At 45.7% G+C, this 22,947-nt stretch overlaps 1 protein-coding gene across 2 annotated transcripts in view; it reads right to left on the minus strand.

Annotated features, from left to right (window-relative positions):
- Positions 1 to 1,235: 1,235 nt before the first annotated feature.
- The window catches only part of PRADC1 (protease associated domain containing 1), a 37,789-nt gene continuing 16,077 nt past the window's right edge, over positions 1,236 to 22,947 (minus strand). For both annotated transcript variants that reach the window (XM_069205601.1, XM_069205602.1), the window contains exons 2-5: positions 8,164 to 8,264; positions 7,432 to 7,541; positions 5,190 to 5,357; positions 1,236 to 2,465 (exon numbers count right to left, since the gene is read on the minus strand). In XM_069205601.1, coding sequence (XP_069061702.1) covers positions 2,345 to 2,465; positions 5,190 to 5,357; positions 7,432 to 7,541; positions 8,164 to 8,264 — 500 coding nt within the window. In that variant the 3' untranslated portion in view covers positions 1,236 to 2,344. The remainder of the gene's footprint in view (positions 2,466 to 5,189; positions 5,358 to 7,431; positions 7,542 to 8,163; positions 8,265 to 22,947) is intronic.

Consider the following 22,947-nt stretch of genomic DNA (forward strand, 5'->3'; position numbering starts at 1 on the left):
TGTGAACATCGAAAATATACTTCTTCTGTGCACACAAACGCATTATAATACAATTCAGTATCAAGATTACATTAAACTATGTTGTGTGCATCAACAGTAAGAAAGTTACTGAGGAGGTGTGCAATTAACCAAGAGATTGTAAATCTGAACATAAAACCACAGCTTTAAAATAATGTGTGTGCATCCCCCGAAACCCAGACTGAGCAGAAACAACTTGTGCTTTTGTTGTATGAAAGTCTTAGTGTAGAGTGCAGTGTAGCTGTTGTTTTCGGGTTTATTCTGATGTATTGCGCAATATGGGAGCGGAGTGGGGTGGATGACACAATGGTGGAAGGCAGAGATATGCCAAATGTAAATGCAGCAGAATGAATCAAAGTTGGGACAGAGTGATAGTTCAGCAGAGTTCAGTCAGCAAAATGGACTCTAGACAGGAGGCTTCCACAGAACATGTTGATTACAGGGATATGTAAAAACAGCGCAGCAATGCTTGCAGGAAGTGGGTCGAAGTTTGGATAATCATCGCCCATTAACAAGTCGAAAATACTGGTTACTCACAGCGGTAAGTAGAAATAAAACAGTTGTTTTAGGGATTCGCAGAACAAAGCTGGGTGTAGGTGATTATAGGCAGTATTAGTTGGAAACTCCAACTAAGAAAAACATATTTCAGCATGAATGTTGTGGAAATCTTGTTTTTCAATAAACCTAAACTTACCGAAAGATAATTAAACTCTTTTTAAATTTGGCTTTGATCCTATCCACAGATTTCCTTCTATATAGTCATGTAGTTTTCTTCCATTTTAGGGGATGGGGAAGGTGGCAGCTCAGGTACAGTTTGGGTGTTTAGGGTTCAGTGTTTTTGTCTACCATTCGGGGGTGGGGGAGTGAACTATTGTCTTTTAAAAACTTCTAAAATTTTTAATTTATTAAATTGTTTGAAGTCTAGCAGTGCTTAGTTGCAGATTACTAAAACAATGTGCCTAAATGATCCCATAGAATGCTCACTTTCCTACAGGTCATCATCTGTTCAGTCTCCGCCAATCTTTACAAGTGATCACTATTTCAGTGCAGTCTGCCATGTTCCTTCACTACACAAGCATAGCCTAGAGACAGTGTTGCATCACCGTGCTACTTGGCTGGGCATCACCTTGGGGCTAATCGAACTCAGCAGCTTACAAGGGATAAAATGACAACCATATTAAGTGCAACAATAAAGAAAGAGGCCAAGTACGAGCATCTGCAGATATGCAGGTCACATCACTAGGTTTATAGTACACCACCTGCTACGATGCACATTACAGCATTTATAAAAATCCTCTTAAACTCTGGTAGCCACAAATATAAGCACCCATTAAATTACAGTGCCTGTAAAGACAGTGCTTAAGAGCAGTGGTTATGAAATCATCTTTAAACCACAGTACAGTTTCAGGTGCAGTGCTCATCAATACACAATTTAAAGTGCAGTCTGCACATAAATGCAGTTTTATGTAAACACACAACCTAAGCACAGCTTTATCAAACACAGGATTTTAAACATTTTTAATTCCCTCAACGAATTGCCATTTTATTATATAGTACAAGAAACTGCTGAGAGATGTGGGGTCTGTGCAGAGGTAAAATACATAAAATTCCAACTACTATGTAGTTAAATAACAAAATATATAAATCATGAACATTGTTTTAACTTTTTATAAATCTATTCCTGAACACTTTAAAAGAAGACAGGACCTGCTACTGTGAGGCCTGCCTGAAGGACGATGCACTTCTGACATTGCAGGCTACAAGAAGCACTCTCCATGCCTGCTGCCTATTATAGCGTGAACTGCCAAAGGGCTTTCCTTGTGCAGCTATGTCTCCAATTCAATATTGGAACAGCATCTAGGAGAAAGTCTTGAAGCAGGAAGTAGGAGATAAAAGGGACACATCCACTTTTGTGCCATTGTGCAGGGTGCCCTCTTTCCATCCAGTCTACATGTCTCTGCTGCAGACTATCTCCTGGTGATTTACAGGATACCAGGTATGTTGTAAAAACCTCTCCTCAATTGGCCAGCTACCGTTTGCATAAATTTCCATAGATCTGAAAGTGGAACTGAAATGAACGTTTGAGGTAGCCAAGCAGGATAGGAGAGGTAACAATTACCATGAAATGGCCAATCAGTTCCGGAACTTCTGGAGTACAACCATTTTTCAGGCAGAAAGGCCATCCACATATACAGAGACACCAGGCAGCTTGCATCTAGTCCATACACAGGCCTCAATGAGCCCGTTAGGATCTCCCCTAATGTTCAATGTTCAGAGAAGTGTAGCAGTCTCTGGTCAGTCTTTCTTCAACATCCTTTTGCAGGGACTACCAAAATGTCCACGGTGGCTGCTTGAGCACAAAGGACGGCATGCTGGTAACATTAACCGGGATGGAGATAATGGCCCAGGGGAGGCCGTGCTGCTCAAGGGAGCGTCTGATCATGTACCTACATGGAGAAAGAAAGACAATTTCAACACTTCATGAACTCATATGTGGATTTCCTCTTCCAGCACATATAAGTTGGATTCCTACATTTACTTTTCACAAATAATGTACTATGGGTCTAGGTCACAATTTCTAGAGCTCATCTTTATCTTCAACGTTAGCTTCATGATTCACAATTAAGTCTCAAGAGTTGGTTTCTGGCTCAGATAGGCTACCCAAAACATTTGCTTCCCTCTAACAAATTTATGACAGTTGAGCAAATCAGACCACGTGGCGCTATGGGTGGGTGGGGTCTGCGGGACAGAGTTCTAAACACTCTGGATCTACCCATTCTTTCTAAACAGCGCAAAGACAAACAGGATTGACACACATAAAAGGAGAGCTGTGAAGTTTAAGAAGCTTAGTCGCCTGGATAAAGAAGATGTGCAGCAGGGACATCAAGAAACAAGCATTGTCCTTTGGACATATTAGCTTGGCCAATTGTTTGAGTTATGCTGTACACCACCATATCTGGTATCCTGACTGTTATTTTGGCTAAGGTGTAATATTGATCTAAACATGCACATCTGAAGTCCGGGATGTGTCCTGTTACCTGGAATGGCACACCAACCATGCCCCTGGTATAGTGCACAAAGTGGTGGTAGGAGCAAGCCATGTTTTGGAAAGATTAATACTGTGACTAGACCTTTTTATCAGTGTCACTGGGAGTGAGGCCTCCCGGCCCCAACTGTGTACAGCCCTGCTGTTTTGTGTATCGCCAGGACCTTGGGCCAGCATCTGGTGTGTATTTCGAGTGAGTGCATGTGTTGTGCATGTAGCACACAAGTAACAGTACGCTGCATGTGTGAGAGTGACCCTGAGTACTGGACCAGAGGGAACCATTTCAGATGTCCCTGGCGGGGCATAGCAGAGGATGGAGGGTAAGAATGTTCTCCAAAACAGTGGAACTGTATTGCATGCATTCCGCTGGCTGGAGGATGGAGATCCAGATACTGAAAAAAGGCAGAAGGAGGCGGGATTAGCTTTAGAAACTCGTTCAAGTCTTTTGTTAGCAAGAGGCTGCTTATTAGGCTTCCTGAGCACTACGGTTTAGTTGATGGATGAGGCGAGGTATGGGTCTGCAGTTCGATTGCATGAGGCAATAAAATGTCTAGGTCATGCCTGCCTTTTGTCTGTCCATGATTACTGCTTCAATTCAGCTGATAAGAGCCATGTGAAGAAATCTCACACCTCACTGTGCCTGCATTGTGAGTGCTCCAGTTTGGAGACCGCCTCAGTGCTACCTGCTGTGAGAAACATCACTCTACACAAAGGCTGTGTTTGGAGAGCAGCCTGAAGAGCACATATGTAAAAAGAACCACCCCATAATCGGCTCTACATTATGAGACACGCCCCCTGGCTGGGAATGTTGTATACACATGGGTCCTAAACTACCTCACTTTGTTCCGGGAATGCTCTGCATAGTAGTCAAACAAGTGTTGTGCAACAAGGGCTGGGGCCTACCTGACAGCCAGGCTCCCAAAGGTGACATGTACATTAGTTGAAGTCTGCACCTTCTGCTACAGGACTTGAGGATCTGATTGAAGTGCCAAGAAGCGGTTGCCTGCTGAGAGAGGGAGGCCGTTTGTCCGGCCAGACAGGAGCAACAGACAATCACCTGCCCAGTGCATCACCATTGAGAAAGGACAATTGTGAATCGAGTGGGCAACGTAGCTGTGGGGAAGGGATGGACTGCAGTCATTATTTCACCCGACTAATAAAAGGAGGGGGGCAAGGTAGGAACCAACCAGAGAGGAGTCGCCCAGGAAGGACAAGCAAGAAAGATCAGTGGGTCTACCGTCACGTGTGAGGATAGTATCTAGGGACTCTACTATGTTTAATAAGTTTGCTTGTGTAGTATTTAGTACTGCTGTGTGATTAAAAGTACTTTCTTTTCCTTAAACGACAAGAACTGGGGTGGACACAGTTACTTTATCTGTCGGTTGACTGTTGAGGGATTACCTCAGGCACCCCACGCTACTTCCCTGGAAGGCCTGTGACTGCTTGCCATGCTACCTTGATAGTCGAGGCAGAAAGGTGTACTTGGCCAAAGTTGCAGAGCTTTAGTAGGACGTGCCCCAAGACATCACCGGAAAATTATCTCAACTACCACGGTTGAGGCCCAGTAGCCCCCGCCTACCCTGAATGGGGTCTGTTACATTGATTATAGCTCCTTCTGATTTCTTTTGTATTGTCTCCTTTAGACACATCTCTTTATTTGGTTTAACAATCTCTGCAGTATGATGGTTTGAACACATTACCATGTTTGCTAAAAGAGTGAACCCCCAGACTGTCAACTGTAACTTGAAAAGTGAGAACAACCCCAAAACTTGTGTTAGGGAAGCACTTTCTCAAACAGGTTATCATCTGCTATTCTATGTTAAGGCTCATGGGGCAAGGCCACTACCTTGACAACCATAATTTTTTTTACAAACTCTCAAGATTTGCAACATTTTATTAGTGCTTTATGGGTTGCTAACTGACAACAGCAATAAGGTTAAAAAAACTTGTCCCCTTTTTGGTGTCTTGTGAAAAAAATGTCACAGACTATAATCCTATTGTTAAAGGCACAATACAGAATGGCAGCAATGATGGAAGAAGGCAATAGATGAAGTCTTTTAGCTTTGTATCTCACCAACATGACATGGCCAAATGTGTTCTAGCCATTCCATGAGATGGTACTTACCCGTCTCTTCCCAAAAGGAAGAGTGCTGGGATGTCCGCTGTCCTACTGGTGTTATCTTGGATCATCTCCACGTAAAAGCTGTCGTTCTCATATGCGTTATCAGAAATTATCACTGCCAGCCCTCCGTGTTCCTGCACAATGCGCGTTTTGGACAAGAAAGAGCAACCCCTGTAACAGATATATGTAGATAAGGAGAGTAATATTATTTGTTACAAAATTACACTGAAAAGATACACCTGGTCGGACGTGGGCATGTAAAGTGTGGCATTTCATCATGAGCGATTTCTTGCATTTCTTTTCTTTACAAAAAGTATCTGCAAATCAAAAAAAAAAACTTACACCAGCACTTTCCATCTTATCATAGTTGGCACACAAATTATCCTAATGCAAGAATTATTTATATTTTAGGGAATTCAAATGCCTGGATGGCAGTCCCTATAACTGCCCTTAATTTCTCCTTCCTGGAGACACTGAAATAGGAACTTGCAAAAGGGAACTCACCTGTACACAATAACACATTTCAGCATCCATAAGGAACACTATGCCCAAGATGTGTAAGCAACTGGGCCCAAGTCCTTCCCAGGTGTGCATCAACTTTATGGAAACAAACATCTAGTTACCGTGTTTCAATCAGTCTATAAGTAACTTGCATGAACTGAACTGCTGCTTTAATTTGCCCTGAACATGAATAAGCATAAATGTATTTAACACTCCTGATTCACAATTGTGAGATCATGAATCCATGATGTTAAACAAAGCCTTCATATGGATATTTTGGTCCCATACCTCGCCTCAAATCTAGAATACAAAAAGAATGGGAGAGTCCTTTAGTTGATCTACTACCACTGTCTCCATAATATTAGCCACTGCAGGCAGAGGCTTCACATTGCACAGAATGTTAGGGTTCAAGTTTGCTTGAAGAGGGGGTTATTCTCCCATCTACAGGAGAGACAGTAGCTTCTAAAGCTGACAGTCTGGCAGTAAGGGTAGCAGGATTCAAAAAGTTATAATGGGTCTTCCGTAAACACCCTAAGTGGATGGGGCACAAGATGTCCAAAACATGACAAAACTCTGACATGCTACACTATTACTTAAAAATAAGCAGGTCTGAAAGTTTTAAATGCTAAAAAATGTAAGGTGCTCCTCTTCCATAACTCACTGTATGGACAAAATGCTGAAAATGATATCAGTTTCTGTGAATGCACTGTGTAGATCCCCAATTCACATGTGTGATTTAATGCATTTAATGGCAACATATTTAATATTAGACTGATTATCCAGTGGGATACAAATCAGTCAGTTAAGGAACTTAATATGCTTTAATTTGGGTTTCTTCATTTCTCTAGATCCAATAACTTAGTCTGTCTTCCACTAATAATCTTGGCACTGGAGTATTTGAAAGGTATGTTCTGTATATTCCATACATGGGACAAGCAAAGCAATTTCAATCTACACAATAATAACTTGCATTGGCAACAAATGCACATTTGACTGTACTGCCATTCACAAAGTCAAAGGGGAGATTACAATGGACTAAAGTGAGAGCCTTCCTCTTCCATTGTGGATTTCAACCACCATTGCGTGCCCCATTCATCCTGCTTGGAGCTAGTCCTTTGACAGACCTGTCCCACCACGCAAAGAGGTCACATTAGCACTGACATACCAGAGCATCTACAGCAGTAGCTTTGACATATTCACAGGAGACAAGATTTGGATGTGAGCAATAGAGAGGGGGGGGCTCTTCTATCTGTGTTCTTCTACCAGTATTGTACAACTCATGTGTGCTGCTAGTGGCATCTACAGTGCAGAGATAGGCCAGCTTTGCACCATTTAAACAGTCATCTAGTCAGGCCTAGTTCTGAACTCTAATACTGAAAACATCTACTTCCCTTCACCCAGCATCCTACTGACCCACTTTTATTTCCAACCGATAGGCTCACAATGTCCTACTTCTTTAGAAGTTATAGAAGCTCTTTAAGGAAACATTCAATCCCAAAGCAACAACAACCATAAGGATTCATTCTATATAGCCAAAGCACTAGTTATGAACAAAATAAACTATTGCAGCAGCGTCCGAATTGATTTTCCACCCCTTTTCTTCAAGCGCAATCTTCCCCAGTGAAGATGGTCAGCACACTTTGTACTGAAATCCCCCCTAGCATGAACAACTGCCTGGGAACTCCCTCTATGTGGCCTTTTAGGAAGCCCTTCAAAGGGAAATTCAGGAGACTGGTACACTTACCCCCGCTCCACCAGCGCAATCTGGTCCTGAATGAAGACTCCATTGCTCAGCTCTCCACAAGCCTCCGGTGGATCTGCAGGGACCAGGTGGATCGAGTCATAGCGTCTGTTCTGAGATGAAGGAAAGACAAGTCAAAGTCTGGTACGAAGCATGATTGAGTAATAAAACTTTAACAGCTGATGGAGGCTGTTCTGTGCATAAACAAAAACAGTATGAACTTTGTAACACTGGGCACAACCCTCCAATCTAGCGGTAAAATGCCTGAAGGGAGAAAAGAGACGTTTAGGGACTGGAAATCTGAGAGCCTACTAAACATTTTGTCTTTGGCCCGTCACAGTGTGTCTGGCATACTGTCAGTGGGAATACCCTTCACTTGCTTCAGTGAGGTGGTAAGACATGAGCTATTCTAAGACACATAAAGGGCACAGTTAAAAGTCTCGAAGTAAACAGTTCATATGCGATTTGAGATGGAAAAAGAGGGCTGCAAATCTACACATCCACTTGTATGTAGTAAATTACTGACAAGTGCTTCTAAAGTTGGTCAAATGAAGTTGGCCAGTGAACGTCCAACATATTCCATAATAATTTACTAGACACAGCAGTAAGATCAGACTAGACATAAATATGTGGTACTAACAGGAGGATATGGACTATGCATGGCAACCGTTACAAAGGAGGAAAATATTACACCTGTGACTTAAACTAAACTTATAAAAGTCATTTAATACTTACAAATATGCCCCCAAAATCTTTAGCAGGCGTAGCAGAGAAAATGTATCGAATGTCTCCAGGGCTCACCACTTGAAAATACAAATACTCATTGATGTGCAGGCCTGAAACAATTAAAGAGGGCACACTTCAGAGTTCGGATTAGCTTTCAAGACATACTTCATTTCCCGATTTTAAACAATGATGTTCCTACAGCAGATTCAGTTTATTTATTCATTCAGTATCATATAGTGCGAGCATTACCCAAAGGTAAGCAAAAAGTGTTCGATCACTTTACAAAAGAAATATATCACTATATCAATCAATCATGGATTTGTAAAGCGCAGCTAATCATCCACAGGGACTTGAGGCACTGAAAGTAGGCGTGCTGCTCAGTCGAAGAGCCAGGTCTTGAGGTCCTTCCTGAACTGCTTCAGTGATGCGGACCGCCTGAGCTTGAGGGGAGTGTGTTCCATGTCCAGGCTCCTAGGTAGGAGAAGGATCTTCCTCCTGCTGTACTGTTCCAGAACTTGGGGACCGCTGCAAGGGCAAGATGGGAGGAGCGGTGACGTCTGTTGGGTACGTGGAAGGTGAGGCGGTGGTTAAGGTATGCCAGTTCTATGTTGTGCAGTGCCTTGAAGGAGTGGATTAGGAGTTTGTACGTGATGCGCTTGTTGACTGAGTCAGTGTATGTCTCTGAGGTGGGAGGAAATTCGGCTGTGACAGGGGATGTCCAGGATGAGTCTGACACTGCATTCTGGACTATTTGTAGCCTTGATTGGAGTTTCTTGGTAATGCCAGCATAGAATGCATTGCAGTAGTCCAGTTTGCTGGTGATGAGTGTGTGGGTGACTGTCTTCCTCGTGTCGGGGGTGGGAATCCATTTGAAAATATTCCGCAGGAGACAGAGGGTGTGGAAGCTAGATAAGGAGACGGCGTTAACTTGACGGGTCATCGATAGAGGAGTCCAGTATGATGCCCAGGTTGCACGCATGGTCTGTGGGGGTGGGGGCATTACCCAGACGGGTGGGTCACCAGGAGTCGTTGCAGGCAGAAGGGGTTGACCCGATAGCGAGGATCTCTGTCTTGTCCGAATTGAGCTTGAGGCAGCTGGCCTCCATCCAGGCGGCAGCTGCTCTCATTCTGTTGTGGAAATTCTTCTTGGCTTACGCAGAGCCCTCGGATAAGGAGAGGATCAGTTGGATGTTGTCGGTGTAGAAGGCTATGTTTAGCTTCTGTTTGGTGATCTTAGCAAGTGGGCCATGTAGAAGTTGAATGGCGTTGGGATGAGTGAGGATCCTTGGGACACTCCACAGCAAGTGTCTTTAAGTTCTGATCTGAACGGTGGTAGTCTGACCCTCTGTTCTTCTGGTGAGGAAGGACCTGATCCCGGTCAGGGCTTTCTCTCGTATGCCGGTGTCGTGCAGTCTGTCGCAGAGGGTGGAGTGGGAAATGGTGTCAAATGCAGCCGAGAGATCGAGAAGATGAGTGCGGCAGTGCCTCCTCGGTCCAGTATGATGCGTACGTCATCAGTGGCTGCTAAGCGTGCAGTTTCGGTGCTGTCGTTGCTTATGAATCCGGACTGGGAAGGGTCTAGGATCAGTGTTTCTCGAGGAACTCAGTGAGTTGCTGGTTCATGGCTTTCTCCGTTACCTTGGCTGGGAAAGGAAGCAGAGAGATGGGTCTGTAGTTCTTCAGGTCCCTAGAGTCAGCTGTGGGTTTCTAGCCTACAAGGCATATACATTACCCCAGGTATATAAAATACATTACCACAGAGTGTTGGGTCATTTACAATAGACAAAGGGCAATAAACTAAAGGTACTAATTGCAGCAGACAAATCTGGAGTAACAAGATGTGAACGGGGTCCAGGTACAGGAAGGAGTCCAATCAAGTCAAGGCAGAGGCGTACACCTCAATGCACTGATCCGTGCAGAAACTAAGCCAACGATGTGTAGAATGAAGAGAATTGACTAAAAAGCCTTTCAAAACGGATGTCAGTTCAGATTTAAAAATAAGTTGCACAATGCTTGTTAACATTCATCTTGTGGCACCTTGCCAACTCTTGACGAGCGCTCAGGTGTCCACTCAATGAGTAGAGAACGTTCAAGTCTATCAAATTATCTGACGATTTACGCCCTTGCAGACATATAGGGAAATTATTGTAGGAGGCTGGACTGGCTTTTAGTGAGTACCAAGGGGTACTTGCACCTTGCACCAGGCCCAGTTATTCCTTATTAGTGTATAGGGTGTCTAGCAGCTTAGGCTGATAGATAATGGTAGCTTAGCAGAGCAGCTTAGGCTGAACTAGGAGACGTGTGAAGCTACTACAGTACCACTTAGTGTCATATGCACAATATCATAAGAAAACACAATACACAGTTATACTAAAAATAAAGGTACTTTATTTTTATGACAATATGCCAAAGTATCTCAGAGTGTACCCTCAGTGAGAGGATAGGAAATATACACAAGATATATATACACAATACCAAAAATATGCAGTATAGTCTTAGAAAACAGTGCAAACAATGTATAGTTACAATAGGATGCAATGGGGACACATAGGGATAGGGGCAACACAAACGATATACTCCAAAAGTGGAATGCGAACCACGAATGGACCCCAAACCTATGTGACCTTGTAAAGGGTCGCTGGGACTATAAGAAAATAGTGAGAGTTAGAAAAATAACCCTCCCCAAGACCCTGAAAAGTGAGTGCAAAGTGCACTAAAGTTCCCCTAAGGATAAAAAAGTTGTGTTAGAGGAATAATGCAGGAAAGACACAAACCAGCAATGCAACAACTGTGGATTTCCAATCTAGGGTACCTGTGGAACAAGGGGACCAAGTCCAAAAGTCACAAGCAAGTCGGAGATGGGCATATGCCCAGGAAATGCCAGCTGTGGGTGCAAAGAAGCTTCTACTGGACAGAAGAAGCTGAGGTTTCTGCAGGAACGAAAAGGGCTAGAGACTTCCCCTTTGGTGGACGGATCCCTCTTGCCGTGGAGAGTCGTGCAGAAGTGTTTTCCCGCCGAAAGAACGCCAACAAGCCTTGCTAGCTGCAAATCGTGCGGTTAGCGTTTTTGGACGCTGCTGTGGCCCAGGAGGGACCAGGAGGTCGCAAATTGGACCAGGAGGTAGAGGGGACGTCGAGCAAGACAAGGAGCCCTCTTAGCAGCAGGTAGCACCCGGAGAAGTGCCAGAAACAGGCACTACGAGGATGTGTGAAACGGTGCTCACCCGAAGTTACACAAAGGAGTCCCACGTCGCCGGAGACCAACTTAGAAAGTTGTGCAATGCAGGTTAGAGTGCCGTGGACCCAGGCTTGGCTGTGCACAAAGGATTTCCGCCGGAAGTGCACAGGGGCCGGAGTAGTTGCAAAAGTCGCGGTTCCCAGCAATGCAGTCTAGCGAGGTGAGGCAAGGACTTACCTCCACCAAACTTGGACTGAAGAGTCACTGGACTGTGGGAGTCACTTGGACAGAGTTGCTGGATTCGAGGGACCTCGCTCGTCGTGCTGAGAGGAGACCCAAGGGACCGGTAATGCAGCTTTTTGGTGCCTGCGGTTGCAGGGGGAAGATTCCGTCGACCCACGGGAGATTTCTTCAGAGCTTCTAGTGCAGAGAGGAGGCAGACTACCCCCACAGCATGCACCACCAGGAAAACAGTCGAGAAGGCGGCAGGATCAGCGTTACAGAGTTGCAGTAGTCGTCTTTGCTACTATGTTGCAGGTTTGCAGGCTTCCAGCGCGGTCAGCAGTCGATTCCTTGGCAGAAGGTGAAGAGAGAGATGCAGAGGAACTCGGCTGAGCTCTTGCATTCGTTATCTAAAGTTTCCCCAGAGACAGAGACCCTAAATAGCCAGAAAAGAGGGTTTGGCTACCTAGGAGAGAGGATAGGCTAGCAACACCTGAAGGAGCCCATCAGAAGGAGTCTCGGACGTCACCTGGTGGCACTGGCCACTCAGAGCAGTCCAGTGTGCCAGCAGCACCTCTGTTTCCAAGATGGCAGAGGTCTGGGGCACACTGGAGGAGCTCTGGACACCTCCCAGGGGAGGTGCAGGTCAGGGGAGTGGTCACTCCCCTTTCCTTTGTCCAGTTTCGCGCCAGAGCAGGGCTAAGGGGTCCCCTGAACCGGTGTAGACTGGCTTATGCAGAATTGGGCACATCTGTGCCCAAGAAAGCATTTCCAGAGGCTGGGGGAGGCTACTCCTCCCCTGCCTTCACACCATTTTCCAAAGGGAGAGGGTGTAACACCCTCTCTCAGAGGAAGTCCTTTGTTCTGCCATCCTGGGCCAGGCCTGGCTGGACCCCAGGAGGGCAGATGCCTGTCTGAGGGGTTGGCAGCAGCTGCAGTGAAACCCCAGGAAGGGCAGTTTGGCAGTACCAGGGTCTGTGCTACAGACCACTGGGATCATGGGATTGTGCCAACTATGCCAGGATGGACATGTTACATGGCCATATTCAGAGTGACCATTGTGAAGCTACATATAGGTAGTGACCTATATGTAGTGCACGCGTGTAATGGTGTCCCCTCACTCACAAAGTCCGGGGAATTGGCCCTGAACAATGTGGGGGCACCTTGGCTAGTGCCAGGGTGCCCTCACACTAAGTAACTTTGCACCTAACCTTTACCAGGTAAAGGTTAGACATATAGGTGACTTATAAGTTACTTAAGTGCAGTGTAAAATGGCTGTGAAATAACGTGGATGTTATTTCACTCAGGCTGCAGTGGCAGGCCTGTGTAAGAATTGTCAGAGCTCCCTATGGGTGGCAAAAGAAATGCTGCAGCCCATAGGGATCTCCTGGAACCCCAATACCCTGGGTACCTCAGTACCATATACTAGGGAATTATAAGGGTGTTCCAGTAAGCCAATGTAAATTGGTAAAATTGGTCACTAGCCTGTTCGTGACAATTTGAAAGAAATGAGAGCGCATAACCACTGAGGTTCTGGTTAGCAGAGCCTCAGTGAGACAGTTAGGCATCACACAGGGAACACATACATATAGGCCACAACCTTATGAGCACTGGGGTCCTGGCTAGCAGGGTCCCAGTGACACATAACAAACATACTGAAAACATAGGGTTTTCACTATGAGCACTGGGCCCTGGCTAGCAGGATCCCAGTGAGACAGTGAAAATACCCTGACATACACTCACAAACAGGCCAAAAGTGGGGGTAACAAGGCTAGAAAGAGGCTACTTTCTCACAATTATTAGCAGATATTCAATTATGGATGATGGTCAACTCTTTACAGACCAAGAGCTCAAAGACAGAAGTTGATATAGGGAAGAGAAGCAGAACAAAACTAACATTCCTTAAACCTCAAACATTTTGGCCTTCTCTAATGGTCGCCTAACAACTGCACCCATGTACACTACTGCCCCTTCAACATATTGAGCAGTGGGGGGGTTTCATGTATGCATAATTTAATAGTTCAGCATTTCTCTTTTTTTCAACTTCACACACCACCCTCCAAACCAGCTATCGCTCCCCCTTATGTAATCCACACAAAGGAATACAGCCCCATGTACCAATCTTTTATTGCTGTGCACAACATTTCTTGTTTAATTGGCCTCACTGCTCAATAAACATGATTGGCTGTGTGAAAACACACCAATATAGGGCAGTGTAGGAAGTTGGCTCTGTATGCACTATTTCAAAGTAAGGAATAGTATGCACAGAGTCCAAGGGTTCCCCTTAGAGGTAAAATAGTGGCAAAAAGAGATAATACTAATCCTCTATTTTGTGGTAGTGTGGTCGAGCAGTAGGCTTATCAAAGGAGTAGTGTTAAGCATTTGTTGTACATACACACAGGCAATAAATGAGGAACACACACTCAGAGACAAATCCAGCCAATAGGTTTTGTTATAGAAAAATATCTTTTCTTAGTTTATTTTAAGAACCACAGGTTCAAATTCTACATGTAATATCTCATTTGAAAGGTATTGCAGGTAAGTACTTTAGGAACTTTGAATAATTACAGTAGCATATATAATTTTTACATAAAACACAATAAGCTGTTTTAAAAGTGGACACAGTGCAATTTTCACAGTTCCTGGGGGAGGAAAGTATTGTTAGGTTTCACAGGTAAGTAAGTCACTTACAGGTTTCAGTTTTTGGTCCAAGGTAGCCCACCGTTGGGGGTTCAGAGCAACCCCAAAGTTACCACACCAGCAGCTCAGGGCCGGTCAGGTGAAGAGGTCAAAGAGGTGCCCAAAACACATAGGCTTCAATGGAGAGAAGGGGGTGCCCCGGTTCCAGTCTGCCAGCAGGTAAGTACCCGCGTCTTCGGAGGGCAGACCAGGGGGGTTTTGTAGGGCACCGGGGGGGACACAAGTCAGCACAAAAAGTACACCCTCAGCAGCGCGGGGGCGGCCGGGTGCAGTGTGCAAACACGCGTCGGGTTTTCAATGAGAGATCAAGGGATCTCTTCAGCGTTGCAGGCTGGCAAGGGGGGGGGCTCCTCGGGGTAGCCACCACCTGGACAAGGGAGAGGGCCTCCTGGGGGTCACTCCTGCACAGGAGTTCCGTTCCTTTAGGTGCTGGGGGCTGCGGGTGCAGGGTCTTTTCCAGCCGTCGGGAAATGGAGTTCAGGCAGTCGCGGTCAGGGGGAGCCTCGGGATTCCCTCTGCAGGCGTCGCTGTGGGGGCTCAGGGGGGACAACTTTGGTTACTCGCGGTCTCGGAGTCGCCGGAGGGTCCTCCCTGAGGTGTTGGTTCTCCACCAGTCGAGTCGGGGTCGCCGGGTGTAGTGTTGCAAGTCTCACGCTTCTTGCGGGGAGTTGCAGGGGTCTTTAAATCTGCTCCTTGAAACAAAGTTGCAGTTCTTTTGGAGCAGTGCCGCTGTCCTCGGGAGTTTCGTGTCTTTCTTGAAGCAGGGCAGTCCTCAGAGGATTCAGAGGTCGCTGGTCCCTTGGAAAGCGTCGCTGGAGCAGGTTTCTTTGGAAGGCAGGAGACAGGCCGGTAAGTCTGGGGCCAAAGCAGTTGGTGTCTTCTGTTCTTCCTCTGCAGGGGTTTTTCAGCTCAGTAGTCTTCTTCTTGTAGTTTCAGGAATCTAAAGTTTTAGGTTCAGGGTAGCCCTTAAATACTAAATTTAAGGGCGTGTTTAGGTCTGGGGGGTTAGTAGCCAATGGCTATTAGCCCTGAGGGTGGGTACACCCTCTTTGTGCCTCCTCCCAAGGGGAGGGGTCACATCCCTAATCCTATTGGGGAATCCTCCATCTGCAAGATGGAGGATTTCTAAAAGTTAGAGTCACTTCAGCTCAGGACACCTTAGGGGCTGTCCTGACTGGCCAGGGACTCCTCCTTGTTATTCTCATTATTTTCTCCGGCCTTGCCGCCAAAAGTGGGGGCCGTGGCCGGAGGGGGCGGGCAACTCCACTAGCTGGAGTGTCCTGCGGTGCTGGCACAAAGGGGTGAGCCTTTGAGGCTCACCGCCAGGTGTGACAGCTCCTGCCTGGGGGAGGTGTTAGCATCTCCACCCAGTGCAGGCTTTGTTACTGGCCTCAGAGTGACAAAGGCACTCTCCCCATGGGGCCAGCAACATGTCTCTAGTGTGGCAGGCTGCTGGAACCAGTCAGCCTACACAGATAGTCGGTTAAGTTTCAGGGGGCACCTCTAAGGTGCCCTCTGGGGTGTATTTTACAATAAAATGTACACTGGCATCAGTGTGCATTTATTGTGCTGAGAAGTTTGATACCAAACTTCCCAGTTTTCAGTGTAGCCATTATGGTGCTGTGGAGTTTGTGTAAAACAGACTCCCAGACCATATACTCTTATGGCTACCCTGCACTTACAATGTCTAAGGTATTGCTTAGACACTGTAGGGGCACAGTGCTCATGCACTGGTGCTCTCACCTATGGTATAGTGCACCCTGCCTTAGGGCTGTAAGGCCTACTAGAGGGGTGACTTATCTACACCTGCATAGGCAGTGAGAGGCTGGCATGGCACCCTGAGGGGAGTGCCATGTCGACTTACTCGTTTTGTTCTCACCAGCACACACAAGCTGGCAAGCAGTGTGTCTGTGCTGAGTGAGGGGTCTCCAGGGTGGCATAAGACATGCTGCAGCCCTTAGAGACCTTCCTTGGCATCAGGGCCCTTGGTACCAGGGGTACCATTTACAAGGGACTTATCTGGATGCCAGGGTGTGCCAATTGTGGATACAAAAGTACAGGTTAGGGAAAGAACACTGGTGCTGGGGCCTGGTTAGCAGGCCTCAGCACACTTTCAATTCAAAACATAGCATCAGCAAAGGCAAAAAGTCAGGGGGTAACCATGCCAAGGAGGCATTTCCTTACAGGCAGTTTATATTACATTAAATGACTTTTAATAGCCACATAAGTAGGGCGATGCCTGACCCCATAGATGTTCCGTAACTCTATTCAGGACTGTGGTGGGGGTAAAAAGGAAATGCCTGGAGGTTTGACTTCCTCCCAGCTGCCCTACAGTCCACACCTCCCAAATCTAGCTTTGTTTCTGGGGAGGAAGAGGTGCTCAGCTCCAACTATTCTCCACCCCCCCCCAAACAGACCTACAAGAAAAAGGTAGCAAACCCACTAAGTGATTCTATGGAACCTGAGGACTCTTTACATTGCTGGTGGACTTTTCTGCTCCTTCCTAATTGCTAACCAGAAGATCTTTACTTCCTCCTACGACAGGAAGCTTAGAGTTGGAGGAAGGTTTCATGCTCTCCAAGCCCTCCTTCAAGCTCCAGATCTTCAGTTTTGTCTCTGTGGAAGGAGTGTGGTAGGGCTGCCTCAAGGAACTGTCACTTCCCACTTTCCCTAGTTATAAAATGCAGGGTCAGTGGTTTGTGATGGAAAGTGGATGAGGAGGAAGGAATGAGCTCTTCTTACGAGTCACAGCTCAGCAGCCCCCCCCCCTTCCAGCTCTCAATGAATGCCTGGGTGAGGCAGGAGAAGGACCAATGTTTCAGATGGAACATCTAATTCACATGTTAGAGCAGCAAATAGCTTTAAGGAATAGATTTGTGAGCCAGAGATTCAAGTCACAGGGTAAAAGATTGAGAAATCAGGTACAAAAGTGAGAAACAGAAATATTAGAGACACATGGATGAGAAATAAGAATCTGCAGAGAAATAAAGGAAAAATCTGAGACATCAGAGTAATCAAATTCACACAGGTAAGTTGGAGAGAACAGAGGCAATTGTAGCAAATGCATGCCTATGATATGCACTCAGAAGGACAAGGATGACCCCATTATTCTAATCAATTCCATGCAAGTGACTATGCAAAACAAAACAACTATAGGAACTATGTACCCACAGAGCAAAAGACACAATATAAAGTAAATTGCAAAATAACCATCCATGATATGTCGAGCACTGGATTGATCTATAGCCAGATGCTAAAACAGAGACTCAAGAACAGAAAGTCACACAAGAAAGAAAAAGTCCTTTAAGTGACAGCGGTGGTGAGAGAGACGTAAGACACAGAGTAGACGAGAGACCATTGCAAAGGAGATCAGAAATGGATATAGCAAATATATAAAGGCCATAGGCACAGACATGCAAGAGGGTAAGAGCAAGAGAGAAACCATAAGACATGACTTCATAGACAAATGCGAGCAATGGGGAATAAGCGACAGAGGAAGCGGACTACAAACACAATAACTTGCGGGTTTTTTCATTTACATAATAAAGGATGCACCTGTCTCCTGAATAAGATGACATATGTTAATACTGTTTATGCGCCTGAACAGTTCACACGCAAGAAAGGCAGAGAAATATCTTAATGTCTTCCATAGAAAAAAGAAAAAACAAACGTTCAGGTGCGCACACTTTTACCAATGCCCCCCGTCTAACAGTAAGATACTGGGAGGGGTGTCAGAATCCAGGAATATGTAATTTTAATGCTTTTATTTAGCCTAGTTCTAGTCAAAGAAAAAGAGATCTGGGGAGTACAAAGTATGCAAAGAGATAGTAGGAGCAAACTCTTATTGTCCTGAGACCAGCCTTCGATGTGTACCCAGGCATCTTTTTAGGCCAGGTCTACTAGACAGTGCATGTGCTGCCTGTTGCGGGGAATATTGTAGCTTGCCACAGAGGGGCTTGGAGATCACCCGTTGCTTACAACTGGCCGGCTTTCCTTACCACTCTCATTTGACTACTAGGTATTCACGCCTCAGGTTGTCAATTCTATGTTTGTAACTTGCATGGTGCACTGCATCTTCACAATCTCTTTGAATGGCTAACATCACTTTCGCCTTGTGCTTGCTTTTCAAGCACTACTTTTTTCTATTAGAGTGCATGTTTGTGAGCCATCTCTCGTGTACAATTTCCCTCTACCCTCAGTGTTGATCTTTATTGTCCAACTACTTCTCCCGGCTCCCTTTTCTCTTTGCTCACCATGTGCCTCTCTACTTTGCCCCACCCACCAACCCACACCCTGTATGTTGCTTTCCCTAACCCTGTGTTGCTTTTGCTCCCACCCTTCCCCGTTGCCTTTGTGTTCCCTGTAGCCATGCCCACTGCTGCTTTCAAGCCCTCTCTTATGTTGCTTTGGCAGTCCCCTCCAACTTGGATTAGTAACTAAAAAGAACATGCATTTGCAATGCAATAGGTCGCGCATATGCGTGGGTTAGAGCTATTGGCAATGTAAATGCATAACTGGACTTTTCGCGCTACATAAATAGGTCAACCCTGCCACATAATTTGGTCCTCTCTGCTACATAATTCCAGTGGCCCTGCATATAACTAAAACACTTCCATTTACCTTCTTCCTCTATTTGCAGCAAAAAATGAAAATATTGCCACAAACATCGGTCTCATCCCGTGTCCCAAGGGACATCTGTTGCACCTTTTGTACATGGAAACACCACTGGTATTAATGCATAGGAGAGTGTCTAATGCCCAAGGGAACACCCCACTTCACTGCACCTTCAAACTTCAATAGTGTACATAGAAGCACCGAGTGACATGTATGAAGGCATCTAGCGGTGCACTGGGAGATCTGCCAGGGCCAGCGTACAAGGGGGCCTCTGACTCGGACTTCTAGCGAGTACAGGTCAGTATACTGGGAGACATTTACCTCCATCAATGTACAGCAAGACATCTAGCTTGACTGTACAGGACGATATGTACCATACATTGAGATGTTTAGGTATTAAGAAAGTGTCTGTTCATGAATATATCTGCCTTAGAAATTGTTCAGTGTACAATGAACACCTGATGCACAGAATGGCATCTATCAGATAGACACAAGTGTACACAGAAGTGCTGACATTTAACCTATGCAGGGGGACAACTGTACAGGAGATATCTACCTCTGTGAGAACATAATCGGACATTTCAGGTACAAGGGCTCATGAAACTTGACTCTGTATATTAACAATTAGTGTATATGGAGTGGTAAGATGTGTATATAAGTGCATCTTACAGTGTACTTGGGCAGAGGAGAGGCCTGACAGTCCCCAGGGTGCAGCTGAAAGGAACTTAGCTGTGCTGTACAAAATGCAAGCCCGTTCACGCACACGGCATACATCAACTGGAACAAAGTGGGCAGTGCACGGACAAAGTTACAGCCCTAAGTGCCATGGAGAGACCCACCTGGAGGTGCCTAACAGTAAATGTACACATTCAGCACCTAGAAATGATAAAAGTGCAACATAAGTCGCTCTGTAAATTTCTTTTTAACATGTTTCGTACATCCACAAATCAAACTCGAAGATATAATGTGGTTGTAAGTTTATAAGCTCCTTCTAGCCGCTAGAAATTACTTGTGAATGTACGGGCAAGTCACCTCTTCCTCTATGGTCAATGTTCTAATCACTAAGCCATGTGTTAAGGAGCTCTTTATACCGCATGTCTGTAGGTGTAAGCGCTGTAAAGAACAGGGTTGTGTTTGCACTGCCAGGCATATACTCCATCCTTAATAAACGAATCACTGGCTTCCCCCATCACAGCTCCGACATTGAGGGTCCGACTGCAGGATCAGCCGGTCAGGACACAGCTCAGTTCTAACATTGTTTGCTGCCCCCATCAGAAGGCTTTCATATATCCTAGCATAGAAGGAAACAGCCTAGACATCCGCAGAAGACAATAGCAGCACCAGACACCCAACTTTGCAATCAGAGGCTCCGCGCCGAAGTTTCAGCAACATGTCCACCATATGTTGGGCTAGGGTGGGGACCATGCTATCCTCTGGGTGCAAGGGCTGAATACGAGTCTACAGAGCTGTGATTCTCATTCCACGGAAAACGCTTCAAACAGAAAGGAAGCTTTTGCACTTTTATATGCCCTTGCTTGTTAATGCCTTTTGGTTCGATATGAACTCAGGCTTTGTGGTAACTACAGTCTCATTCCTTGCTCTCGTCAGTGGTGACCGAGCATCTGTTTCAACGCTTGGGAAGTAATTTATTTATAACAGAATGTCTTGACATTACACCAGGCACAGAATACTTTCAGCACAAGAGTACCAAGAAAATGTCAAGGAGTGGATGACATGATTCCTCTGTTAAAGGAGCAGGCACTTGTAAAAAGCGCTTGTTGTAAGTTAGCGATGTGGTGTAACATACAGAGCTGCCGACTTTGGGACTGGAGAACCAGGTTAGAGTCTGGCGTCGGCACTATTAAAACAAAAAAAATGCTGATCTTAAAAAAAAAAAAAAAAAAAAAAAAAAAAAAGGTAACAAAATGAAATAAAACAATGGCATTTAACCCCTTCACTGCCAGGCCTTTCCCCCCTCAGGTGGCAGGCCTTCTTTTGGGCTATTTGGGGCAATTCGCACTTAGGCCCTCAACTTTTTTTCCACATAAGCTACCCACGCCAAATTTGCATCCTTCCCACCCCCCAAACATCCTAGGGATTCTAGAGGTACCCATAGTTTGTGGGTTTCCCTGGAGCGGACCATGAAATTAGCCAAAATACAGCGATTCTTGTTTTTTTTTTAATGGGAAAAAAAGGGCTGCAGAAAAAGGTGCGTTTTTCCCCCTGATAATGGCATCAACAAAAGGGTTTGCAGTGCTAAAATCACCATCTTCCCAGCTTTCCATCGGGGGTAATTGCCCCATCTACCCACCGGTGGGCAGAACAACTTTGTCTCCATTTATTTGGGGTAGGGGTATTGCCATATCCCTCACCCTCTTTTTTTGAAGAAAGAAAAAAAATCTTCCCTGGTCTCTGCTGGGCTTTCTGCCCCCCCCCCCGAGGCCGATCTGCCCCCAAGGGGGGGCAAAAAAGGCCAACAGTAATGTGCCCCCATGGGGAGCGACCCTTGCCCAAGGGGCTGCCCCCCAACCTAAACACACACCAATCCCTAAGTGGTTTCTCCTCCCCAGGGCAGATTGGCCTAATAGAAATAGGCCAATCTGCCCTCAAGGGGGTAGAAATTGCCTAAAAAGAATTTGCCCCACAGGGTAGTGACCCTTTCCTAAGGGGTCGCTCCCCACCTCTTAAATAAAAAATAAAAAAAGTATACCTGGTGCATAGTGGCTTTCGCCCCCCTCCCCCCCCCCCCCCGGGGCAGAACTGCCTAATTAATATAGAGGGGGGCGCAGAAAAGGCCTCATAAATAATTGCCCCCCAGGGGAGCGACCCTTGCTCAAGGGGTTGCTCCCCTTGTGCCAATTTCACAAAAATACTAATTCCCTTCCATCCCTGCCCCGAGGGGGTAGGTGGGAGGCCCTCAGGGGGAGTACTAGCTACAAGGAGTGGCTGAAGGCGTTGCACAAGGCATAAGGCATCTCTGAGCATTTTTAATAGCCCGAACATTGTATTTATGTTAAGTTATCCTTTAAATGTGCATTCAAATACATTATCAGCCACATACTATTTAGAGACCCATCACCTTAAATGTATTCACAGGGTGAGGCATTGGGAAGCCTCATTTTAAAAACCGCTAGCCCAAGACTACTCTGTTTTCTTGCAGTAAGTCACAGCACTGTTTTTCAGTGGCATGTTTGTTGTGGTTCCGCAGGGACAGACTAAATGTTCCTTCTGGTCAGTGCATGGCACCCCCGTGGCATCCCTCCACGTCCCCCCAGGGGACACACGTAACCGTCTGAAGGCCACTGATCTGCCGATGAAGGAATATCTGTTCTACTAACATATCCTGCTTGAGAGAGGCCTAACCACAACGTAAGATGATGCAAAAAATAATAATAATAATAATTTTACCTTGTAAGAAAAAGTTGCTTTTTCAGCAAGATCCCTTGGCTAGCCAATCAGAAGCAAAGAACGAAACAAGCGATGTAAAGAATCAGCAGGTTACGTAGAATCTCAGATAATGAAAATGTCACTTACCCAGTGTACATCTGTTCGTGGCATCAGTCGCAGTAGATTCGCATGTTCTGCAATAGCTCGCCATCTGGTGTTGGGCCGGAGTGTTACAAGTTGTTTTTCTTCGAAGAAGTCTTTCGAGTCACGGGACCGAGTGACTCCTCCTTTTGTCTCCATTGCGCATGGGCGTCGACTCCATCTTCGATTGTTTTTCCCCGCAGAGGGTGAGGTAGGAGTTGAATTGTATTAATAGTGCCCATGCAATGGAGTGACTAAGTATGCACCTATTTAAGGTTGAGATGATACATATATAAATAATTTAAGGTAACTTCCAAACTGCTACAGGCTCCCGGGGAGGCGGGTGGGCACATGCGAATCTACTGCGACTGATGCCACGAACAGATGTACACTGGGTAAGTGACATTTTCAGTTCGATGGCATCTGTCGCTGTAGATACGCATGTTCTGCAATAGACTAGTAAGCAGTTATTTCCCCAAAAGCGGTGGATCAGCCTGTAGGAGTGGAAGTAGTCTGAAATAATGTCCTTAATACAGCTTGACCTACTGTGG

The sequence above is a fragment of the Pleurodeles waltl genome, chromosome 1_2 (genome assembly GCF_031143425.1).
Source record: "Pleurodeles waltl isolate 20211129_DDA chromosome 1_2, aPleWal1.hap1.20221129, whole genome shotgun sequence".
NCBI lineage: Eukaryota > Metazoa > Chordata > Amphibia > Caudata > Salamandridae > Pleurodeles > Pleurodeles waltl.